This window comes from Clupea harengus, chromosome 25 (genome assembly GCF_900700415.2).
Source record: "Clupea harengus chromosome 25, Ch_v2.0.2, whole genome shotgun sequence".
In the NCBI taxonomy this organism is placed as follows: domain Eukaryota; kingdom Metazoa; phylum Chordata; class Actinopteri; order Clupeiformes; family Clupeidae; genus Clupea; species Clupea harengus.
The window spans coordinates 2,066,934-2,078,796 of NC_045176.1; the positions used below are offsets into that span (position 1 = coordinate 2,066,934).

Sequence of the window (11,863 nt, forward strand, 5' to 3'; positions counted from 1 at the left end):
CTCATATAGATTCATACAATATTTGATTCATACAATAACTTACCCATCCTTGTGATGAACAAAAACAAAAGCACAGTCTTATTTATAGACTAGACCTTTCACCAAGGTTGCAACACAGCAGTTTGTCTTTTTGTTAATCTCACACTAAGTGAGGACAGTGCAGTGAGCATGCGTGTTAATCTCACACTAAGTGAGGACAGTGCAGTGATCATGCGTGTTTGGCTACCACTACCCTGTGGCATTATGTAAAAAAAAAACAAAGACACAGCTCCATTTTGGTTTAGAACAACATTTAATGGACATCTTTTGTGGCATCAGGTTCACATCACATTCACACAACGATGGTGCCACAGTGGCACCGGTGGCCACATCAAAATAGTTATAATAATAATAATAATAATAATACTTTAACTTCATATAGCGCTTTTCTAGGTGCTCAAAGACGCTTTACATAGGGCGAAGAAAAACAAAACAAAGAGAACACAAAAGAGCAAACAAAACAAACAAACAGAACATTTTAGTCAAAAGAAAACTGGAGAAGCTGTGCGGAATGAGTCATGCAGTGGAGGGAAGGGAGGGAAAGGGAGCAGGGGTCAGCAGGTGAAGGCCAGTTTGAAGAGGTGGGTTTTAAGGGCTTATTTGAATGATAATATAACATAACAGAAGTAGTTCTATATTAAATACTTCACTTAATACTTCACTGAACTGCTAATTGGGGGAGAGAGAGGGGAAGGAGTGCAGGCTAGAGGGAGAGGGGCAGGGTTCAGTACCAGGCAGGTCCTTACAAGCAGATTTGGCAGATGTTGACTTTCACTTTCAGATGTTCCCCACTTTCAACGCAGGCGTCCTGTTTAGTCTGCTTTGACACTGAAGGGGACGTGGCCAAGTTTGAAATCCAGCGTATGTGAGCAGGGAGTGGTTGTGCGTGAAGAACAGAGCAAAACCCCCAACGGAAGAAGTCAGGCTTTGTTCCGATCTCAAAAGACAACAACACAAACACCAAAGACACAAAGACACAAGGTAAGGCAAGCTGTTCATATGTGCAGTTGCACTTATTAAGCATTTAGTAGGCTACTATGAGCAGGCCTTCAGTTCTTCATGAAGTATGCAGTTGAACTTGAACTGGCAGATGAGAAGGAGCTGATGCTGAGAGATTTAAAATGGTGTTGATAGATTCATACAGTAATGAAAAAAAAAAACTGGGAAAAATCATGGAATTTTAAAATAGCAATTTCAAGGCCGGATGAAGTTTTGGATAAATAAATAGAACCAGAAAGATTTGGAAAAGTAATGAAAATGTGCTTCACAAATACCTTTTATATTTCAGTGTATGTAGTTCAGTTAAGATCTTCACTAACGCCTGTATATTTCAGTATATGTGGTTCAGTTAAGATCTTCACTAACGCCTGTATATTTCAGTATGTGTGGTTCAGTTACGATCGACTGAAAAAAAAAATCAATATTGGTTAAACAATACTTATATATTCGGGCACGTTGACCTTGACATGAACGTAGACACTTGCCTGACATTCACCTTATAGCTGGTTCTCTATCTCATTAAATTAAGTTCTTAAATGCGAATTGACAAAGGCACATTGTTAGTCCACCATTGGTCTTGCACGGATATTTCAGAATAATTCCCTCGAACGTTCAAGCGTCGGCTACTGAAGGGTAATTGGTGTAGGCTACTGTAAATATAATATGGGTTACGTTTAAGGGCAGGTATGGTTAACATTTTAAAAGATATTCATATTTTAAGTTCACTTTTCTTTTAAAAATAGGATTGCGTGTCACGTTACGCGAAATTAACGGACGAGGCGGAAGCAAAGAAGTTTAAAAAAGAAAGCAGCATGTGTTAGATCTCAGTAGCCTATACTTTATGTAGTCACTGACAATGATAACGTTGGTTAATTTGCTTGATTACAGCTGCTTCCACTTTTGCTAAGACCGAAGCCTTTAGCTTGAGAGCAGTTTCTGATTCTATGCTCGCTGGTTCTCCAGATGTTAGATAACCACGTAATCCATCGCGTTTACACCGCTTGGCAAAATGAGAGAATACGTTTATTTGGTCCCTTTCGTTTGAACACTCACCGTATTAGCCTCGATTAATGAGCAGCTTTTAAATAAACAGTTTTTTTTTTTTACTATGGTGGTTATTGTTACTTTTCAAAGTTTCCAGAGCATTTATAAGCTGCGTTCCGTTCTACATTATACACAACTCCCCGTTTCCTGTTTAGGGAGTGTTGACTACTATGAATGGGAAAACACCAGTGTGAAGGCCTTATCAGGAGCATTATGCCTTTTCATGTTCAGTGTTACTGTACGCTTACTCCTGTAGTAAAAAATAACTGTATAATGTTTTTACTCAAATATTAAAAAACACACAAATATACAGTAACAACAAAAATATTTCTTAATTTTTTCCAAAAGTGCTGTAGCCTATACATAACATATATATGCCTAGCCTATACGATTTGCACTGAACAAACAATAGAAAATATAACAGTACAGTCAACAACACTTTGTATTTGTTTGATTGTTATAGCATCATTTTCCAGAACCATGTATATTGACTATTGCAGTCTCCTGTTCAGCCGTCAAGACACGCTCCCTCCCACCACGCCAGGGTAATCTTTCAGTTCTTCAAAATATACAAATACAGTACAATGTAAAATACTCTAAATACAAAAATACTATGCTCCTGATAAGGCATTCAAACTAGTGTTTTCCTGTCATAATAGTGTTTCTTACCTATTCTCTCTTCTGAATGTCCGGAGAGTGGATGCAACTGAGAAGCGGCTTATGTTTGGTTGATGGTCGACCACAGTGGCCCGAACATTTTTCATAGGCGCAACCCACATACTCAGCTCTGCTGCTCATCCCCCAATTGCATGTTCCTTACAAATGTGGCACCATTTAAAAGGGAAATAAACAGGCTTTCCAACGGTATAAGATTTTTTGCCAAGAAGCATTGTTACAACAAAGAAATAATCTACCAAACACAAAATGTTTATATACATTTATTTTTTATATATACAGTATATTATATATTTTATCCTCAAACACTTGCTCTATCATTCCCATAAATAACAGAATGTGTGGTAGGAATTATCAAAGGTTTATTATTAATGTGTTAATTATGTTGTCTGTGTTGTTTTGGTGTTTTAGGATTGTTGAGATTTTGCAGTTAACCATGGATATAATACTTGAAAAGAAGATCATTCTAACCGAGATCCTGTCTGCTGAAACGGCTTTTATCCTCCAACATGTTCAGCAGAACAAACTCATCACAGATCGTGACTACAGTGCTCTTAAAAGCCTACCTCAAAACACTGAGACGATGTCTGGTGAAGTGCTGGATAAACTGAGAGACAAGGGGGAAGACGCCTGTCAGAAGTTCATAGTCTTGCTGAAGCAGCAGTGTGTGTTGGACCAATATCCAAGACTGAGAGATGTTTTCTCAGATCTCAGACAAGGTATCTCTCTCTCTCTCTCTCTCTCTCCCCTCTATCTCTCCTCTCGAATTCTAATTCTAATTCTAATTCAAAAGAACTTTATTGGCATGACAAACAGAACAGGGTTGTGTGTGTGTGTGTGTGTGTGTGTGTCTGTGTGTCTGTGTGTGTGTGTGTGTGTGTTAAAAGGCAGCATTCATTCAAAAAGTGGAACTCTGTTTCTACCATGCCCTGGCTGCAGTGAATGCAGAGCCTCTCTTCTCCAGCCTGATGCTGGTTGTTAATCACATACGTTTGGTTGTGCTCGTTTGTTGTGTTAGTTTGTTGTGTTAGTTTGTGTGAGACTTAGCACTAGCTGGCAGAGGGGAGTTGGGGTCACTTGTTTTGATATGTGTCCAGAATTTGATGGCTCGTTTTTCTATTTTAATTGATAAAGGGTATTGGCCTAATTCAGCCCGGCATGCATTGTTAGGGGTTCTCCTTTGTACTTTGAGTATACTTTTACAAAACTCTGCATGCAGGATTTCAACTGGGTGTTTGTCCCATTTTTCAAATTCTTTGTACATCAGAGGACCCCATACTTCGCTGCCATATAATGCAATTGGCTCTAGGATTGATTGGAATATTTTGAGCCAGGTTCTAATTGGGATCTATAAAGCAAGCAAATGTGTTTGTCTTATTTTGGTTTAACTCACTCACTCACTCACTCACACACACAGGGGAGTATGAACATCAGATGTGTATTATAGTGTATGTTCCAGGTAATTCTAGTCCTGGGGTGCTGCTGAGCAGGTCTGCTTTCTGTTTGAAGCCTTGACAGGAGAGGACCCAGAAGAGGCTGCAAGTGGTTTCTCCTACTCCTACTCATGACAACAATATGTACAGATATGTAGTTTTTGTACCTCACCTCATCAACCTCAGTCCCGTCTCAGACTAACATGCAAATAAATTCATCACACACCAAAAAATGTGTTAATCTCACGCCGAGTAAGCCTTGGAAGTTTGCAGCTGTTTGTACTCAGCTAGCTTGTAATAAATTACATGTTCCAATGTATACACTCTCCTGAAGCTCAGGATAGGAACATTGTAGCTCAGGATGGAAGCCATGTCTCAATTCCATCTGTGACCGGCAATACAGTTCAGGGAAACACCAGCATCAACTCAAACATTCATTATCATGGTAATAAAAGCACATTGAATTCAACAGTAAATTATTTATTGATGCCCTGGTTTTAGTGTTAATATAGAGCACATGCTTCATCTACAGTGTTGACACACACACACACATACACGCAGGGAAGTGTGAACATCAGATGTGTATGATAACTGGTCAGTGACATGTAGGGGTGTGTAGGGTAGAGGTCAAAATAAACCATAGACACAGTATGACTCCATTCAGTGAAGCCCAGTTGTGTTGAATCATGCCAACTGTTCTAGACAGTAAGCAGCATGCAAACCATGAGTAGGAGTAGGAGAGACCATCCTCTCCAACCCAGTAGTGTCTCTGGTCAAGCCCAGAAATGTTCTTTTGGGAAAACAGTTGCAGTGGATGTCCACCTAATCCTCTTCACCCCTGTCTCACAGATATGTAGTTTTTGTACCTCACCTCATCAACCTCAGTCCCGTCTCAGACTAACGTGCAAATACATTCATCACACAAAAATGTGTTCATCTCACGCAGAGTAAGCCTTGGACGCTTGCAGCTGTTTGTACTCAGCTAGCTTGTAATAAATTACACGTTCCAATGTATATTATGCACAATATGTGCCTTTTTAATGTCAACAACATTTTATTTGATTACACGTACTCCACATTCAGACACTGTTATTCAGAACTTTAAGATTTCAGCTACAGAAATTACTATGTTAAAAGGTCAAAACACAGTGTTATCATCAGTTGAAGAAACCAGGGGTAAAGGAAAAGTTGTGCATGAGGTTGTGGAAAGTGCTACAAGTATTGAGAAAAATAATTTTCATTTACATTCATTCATTCCGGACAAACTCTTTCTTCACAGAAGAAGGTGCTGGGCCCAAGTCATCTTCAGCATCACCAGTGAAAGCCAGAGGTAAGAGCTAAAATAGTCCTCTAATGCCTTGAGAGGAATATCAGATGCTGTAAAACAGAAGTGGAACCAGGAAAGAGCTGTCAGATCAGATCACCATCAGATACTGTTATTCAGAACATTAAGAGTTCAGCTACAGAGATGAATCTAAGCTGAATGACAACCTGGCAGTAATGTTAAGTGGTTGTGGATGTCATGGCCAGCAAGATTGAAGTTTATTAACTGTCCTTTTTCAGACAAAGTCTCTACATTTCGGTGCGAACTCATTAACGGAATTGAAGAGGGCACTCTGAAAGGTCTGCTGGATGGTCTTCAGAAAGCCACTGTGATTAAGGGGAGGGAGAGGAATACCGTTCTACAGAGGAACAGTGTGATCGAAGACCAGGTGACCTGCCTCGTAGATATGGTGTGGAAGAAAGGTGAACAGGCCTGTGAGATATTTCTCTCTCTTCTGATGGAACATGACCCGACCCTCTATGGGAAGCTTGGTTTGTAAACACCCCAGTGGTAGAAGTAGATCTGTTTACTTACCTCTGGAAAATCTGTGTCTCTTTACAAGTGTTTGTGTTACCTCCTGGTATGAAATGCGCCGTACAAATAAAGTTTGATTGCTTGATTGTAATCCCTTAGTAAATGTTCATCAAAACAGGGTAAAAAGCTCTGCTCATCTCATGTGATGATTCAAAGGGTTTGCATGTGCACTTTCTCTGCACATCTTAACTTAGATATACATTGATATTATTAAATACACAACCTATATAGCACACAATTCACCCTAACGGTTACAGGTGTGATTATTTAAAGAACATTCAATCCTTGTGCCACATTCAAAACCAACACAAATGATCAACTGATTATTAATAATAATAATAATAATAATAATAATAATAATAATACAAGACATTTGGCATAACATCAAGTTTCATAAATTGTTGATAGTGTAAAACACTATCATATCACAGTGCATTCTGGGTGCCATGGCACACAAATAAAGTAAAAGCAAAATTATTCAACTTCAAATCCAATTGAAATAGAGAAGTCATTACATTTGTATACCTTACTGAAACACTTGGGTAACGGTGGGTGTCCACGGCACGCGTTATCGTGCTGCTCTCATTGGGATAGAATGGATGCGATTTGCTGCATACTGAGGAAAAAATCGTGTTTGCTGCCTGCAGAAAGTTGGGCATTCTTTAACTTTATGCAAATGAGAGCGATTTGCTGCATGCTGAGAGCCAATCAGTTCGGCGTGTGTGTGATTTGGAGGCTAACGTAGCTCATAGGGGCGGGAGTAATCAAAAATATCGAAACAAGATGGCGGAGTCTCGGGACTCTGTTACTGGGAAATATTTTATGTGAATAAAGGTTATCTACACGACTTTTTATATGTCTAATCGACTCGGTTTGTTGTTTATATGCTACACAAATGCTGTGAGGTCAAACAGAATATTGGTCTTGAACTGAAGCTCTGGACTATTACTGTTAGCTTGCCGCTAACACTTTAACCAAAAACCCATTGGAAACACATAGTCGCTAGCTAGTTAGCTGCTAAATAAGTTACATATAACTAGGGTGACCAGACGTCCTCTTTTACCCGGACACGTCCTCTTTTACCCGGAAAAAAAAGAGGACGTAAACCTAGCATCAATGTCCAAGCGTGTTATATAGGGTGACCATATTTGAGTTTGTGAAAAAGAGGACACTTTGTCGCGGGGGAGGAGGCAGGGTAGGCTAGTGTATAGCTTGCTGGACCCCGCGAAGTGTCCTATTTTTCACAAACTCAAATCTGGTCACCCTACATAACGTTTTTGTGATTTAACTGGCTGCTATATATGAATTAGATAGAATAAATTAACAAATTATGAATCAAATGAATCAGCCCATGCAGTGCCGCTGCTAGCCATTTTGGTGCCCTAAGCATAACTCCTTTATGATGCCCCCCCCCTCCCCCCGAGAAAAAAAAAACGTTTGTTTCTGCCAGTTTAACATGTTATTAAAACGAAAAAGGAAAATCTAATTTGTAAACACAGTACACAGAACAGCCAAAACATACACACAAGTATTGGGATGTGCAAAATCTTCGTAGAAATTAAATAGTCATCCATAAATACAAACTTTAAAAGAAGAAGTATACAAGTAAGCAATCTTCTTCAATAAAGCAAAGATTTAGAAGCACAAAATTCACACAATTTTACTTTACCTGGTAAACACACTATGTAGAACAGCTAAAACACCTCTTGTCACTACAGATCCATAACTTTGCAGCTAAAGTTGTGATTCCTGGTTGCTATGGTTATCAAGGTGCTATGCTAGCTAGCTAGCTAGCTAAGGAAACTTTTAATAACCTTAAACGAATTAAATGGAAGATTTCCGTTTGCAGGAAATGATAGCTAGTTATCTAGCTAATGTTATAGTCTCCTCGATTTAACTTCTACAATTATAATGGGTGCCTGTGACACTTCTAATGAACGAGTTCATATTCATGAGTTCATATTCACACATATTAACACCAGTTCATCATGTGTAAAGAATGCTGATATGAAATATGAAAACAACCAGTAGTCAATGTGCAAGCTTCCAATTTAATCGTGATTTAAGATACTCTATTTGAGTTGGGGCAGTCTGTCCTTCAGTCGAGGCATGATGATCTCTCGCTACAAGTTTCACCTGTTCGTGTTGGAGTAACAAATGCTTGTGGAGTCAAGTGCAGTTGAGAGGCGCTTGTCTCCAGGGCACAGATAACACTTAACTTTTTTCTCTTTTCACGGATACAAATAAAAAAGGCTGTGATTGGAATACGGGACTGGAGCTGTCCCGGACGGGACAAATCAAAATCACCCATAATTCGGGATGTCCCGGACAATTCGGGACGGTTGGCGACCCTACTTGCACCTAAGTTATAAGATATTTGAGAGTGCTAACATTAGCAATAACGTCAGCTAGTTTGAGGTGTATGCATAGGCTAACCATTAAATGAGCAGCGCATTTCCCGTATTTAACAACGATTAAACATGGACTTACCTGAAAGTGATACACGGGCATCATCTCGCAGTTTCTTTCTCTTTCTTTTTTTGTGCCCCTGACTCCTGTTGTCTTTTTGAGGCCATTTTCGAAAAGTTAGCCTACTGTCAAAGTTCGTCAGGCCACTGAGATAGGAAAGGGCACCCACAGCGAGTTCGGGAAGTTGAGGGGGGGGGCACACTTTTTTTGAGCAATTAAATATATCTCGTTCTGCCTGTTTTGTGATATACATGCCTAAAAGGTGCCTAATATTTCTATACTGAAATCATATCGGCATCATAATTATTATAACTATGATGATTTTTCAGTTGCCTATTTGGTGCCCCCTCAGGACTTGGTGCCCTACACACAGCGCGAAGTTTGAGTTATGGGAGCGGCGGCACTGAGCCCATGACTGACTGCCGCAACATCTATCATTATTTTTTGGTGAGTGCACAAGCTAATGTGCTACATTAGCGCAGCACTGCACCTGAACTTGCTTCTTGAACTTTGCTACAGCCAGTGATTTTTCTGTCCACGCCCCCCAGGCGACTTTACGCATGCGATTTAACGCATGTAATTTGTGCCGTGGACACCCACCGTAATGGGATTCATATGTTCACATTTAATTTTGGGATACTGCACATGCCATTACATGGAATGATTGTCAAAGCTGTGAAGTTTTCTAAACAGGGAACATGTGACCATCCAACTCATGTCTTGTGTTTGTCGGTTCAACTTGAAGAGAAAGTGTAGATTCTAAAGGGAATGAAGAATCGGAAGTTACTCTGACTGGGGTTTGACCTTCAGTGTGACCTTCAGCATCTCTCAGCCAATCCATCTCCATAACAGTGTTCATTTAGATGCTCTCTCAGCCAATACATCTCCATAACAGTGTTCATTCAGATGCTACTCAAGCTAAACCCTTCATCTGATACATTGCATTCCGTTACACAAAGTATGTACATACCGGTATACCATGTACTGTTTTAGTGCTTACACACACCTTTATCTGTAAACAGTAATACTATTTCTTTGCACTTCTGGTAAGATGTATTTGATAGTAGAGTAGAGTAGAGTTCGCAGTAGAGTTGAATCTAAAGTTATTATGATTGACATTTTGACCCAAGTGAGTTGGAGGCAGCAGGGACTGAAACATTAAACCCCTTTTGAAATGGATTCCAATTAACCTTTGCAAGAACATTGAGATAACTCACATATCAGCTCTATACAGATACAATAAAATTGTCTCAAGGCACTTTACAGAGCCCAGGGCCTGAACCCCCTATGAGCAAACACAACGGTGACAGATCAGAGAGGCTTTTTATGCGATCACAGGTAAAGCAAGCACAATGGTGACAAGGGCAAGGAAAAACTCCCTGTTAATCAGGAAGCAACCTTAAGCAGGAACCGCGGCACATAAGGGTTTGGCTTACAACCAGGGATGGATTAACGAACGGGCCTACCGGGCCCAGGCCCAGGGGCCCATGAGCTCAAGGGGCCCCTAAGCCAGAGCTGTTATGTCGCTGTTATGTATCTCTTATTTGTGGTTGAAAAAGGCATATTTTGTTCATTTGCTAATGGCTTTATTTGAGTGTACCTGTGCTGTGTTAGAAAAAGTGCAGCGCCAGGGGCGTAACCATACAATGCAGCCACCGCGGGAGGTTCATAGGCAAAGAAGACCCTGCTGTCTAAGTTTTATCGAACATAGGGATGTCAAAGTGTCGCGAGTTTAATACGACAATGATCATGGATTATATATTATGACCGATTGTTGATACCTTATGCTATATATTCCCTCAAAATGGCAAACCTGTCTCTGTCATGGTATTCATAATTTTTAGGGGGAAATCATCAGTAACAATCTATAAAACAATTATATGCTTATCGTATACACTATAGAACCTATTAAAAAGCTGATTAAATTAATAATTTCTTATTTAATTTGTTATTTTTGTCATATACAGATATGCAATGATGATTGCTGGGTAATATGTATCTTGTTCGCCAATGTCAAGTCTCTATTTGATCATGTGACGAGACGATACGATATAGCAGGGGTACTCAATAGGCGGACCGCGGTCCGGATCCGGACCCAGACGCAATCAAATTTGGACCAAAGACTAAATCAAAATTCTAATTTAATCATGATCAAGCGAGGTTTCATTGGTGCGTGATTTCGCGCTATATATTTTTTTCCTACTCGATGTGGTTTCTATCTTCCGTGTCCAATCCAGAGGTCCAATCAGGAGCTGTAATATAACAACATCACTATGACAACTCACTCACTTACTCAATGTTGGCCGCGAGCTCTGTGGGTCACGCAGGTTGTGTGTGTCAATGGCAACAATGCCGGCAGATAGATATTTGAACGGTATTTTTTTCTCAGCGAACGAAAATCATGGCGTGCTTTAAACCCTACAAAAATTGAAAAGTTGATTCCAAAAATCGCGAATTTAAGACAGACTGGACTGACAAGTATGCATTTGTGCTGCCTGTGGGCAGCACAAAACCGATGTGTTTAATCTGTAACGAGACGGTTGCCCTTGTCAAAAGTGGTAACGTGAAACGTCACTATGAAACAAAGCATGCACACTTCGAACAAAAATACCCGCAGAACTCTGAGGTAAGGGGCAGAAAAATAAACCATCTGCAATCATACCAAGCAACATGCAGTGTAATAGTTAGATCAGCCACACAACAAGAGCGTGCATACCTCAACATATATCAGAATCAGAATCAGAATCATGTTTATTGGCCAAGTACATTTTCATATACAAGGAATTTGTTCTGGGTTTAGTTGCTCTCAATGTACTTAAACTGAAAGAATGCAGTATAACACAACAGTTTAGGATAGAGATACTGTTGTGAGTCTGCCTTTTCAACCATGAATATGGTGAAAAACAAATACAGGAGCACACCCAATGAACACTTACATCAGTGCCTCCGCCTGGCCATCACACCTTTTATGCCCAAGTTTAAACCACAAAAAAGTGTCACCTTTTACACAAATAAGGCCAGACCACATAACCGTTTGTGCATACGGTAGTTTGAACGTTTTTGTTGGAGTTATGTTTTTGGATTTTGACCGTCACTGTTCCGGACCCTAGACTGAATGGAAATTTGGCGAGTGGACCTTTTGGGTTTCTAATTGAGTACCCCTGCGATATAGCTAGTTTAGGCGCAGAATCTGAATGTCAAGACCTACAAGTACACACACGCACAGTAGGCTACACTTGCCGAACGACGCCTTTCAAACATAAAAGTGGTGATGCATGATTTGCTCTTTCAATGGACAGGATAGCCAGCCCATTCAGCCTCTCCTGCCCCATGCTGCTCAGGTAGG

At 40.1% G+C, this 11,863-nt stretch overlaps 1 protein-coding gene across 1 annotated transcript; it reads left to right on the top strand.

Moving 5' to 3' along the window:
- Window positions 1–573: 573 nt before the first annotated feature.
- LOC116219625 lies at window positions 574–6,139 on the top strand. Its single transcript, XM_042703765.1, has 5 exons — window positions 574–1,020; window positions 2,546–2,627; window positions 3,169–3,476; window positions 5,470–5,520; window positions 5,754–6,139. Exons 2-5 carry the CDS (start codon window positions 2,563–2,565, stop codon window positions 6,011–6,013), a joined length of 684 nt encoding a protein of 227 aa, XP_042559699.1. The 5' UTR covers window positions 574–1,020; window positions 2,546–2,562; the 3' UTR covers window positions 6,014–6,139.
- Window positions 6,140–11,863: the final 5,724 nt, after the last annotated feature.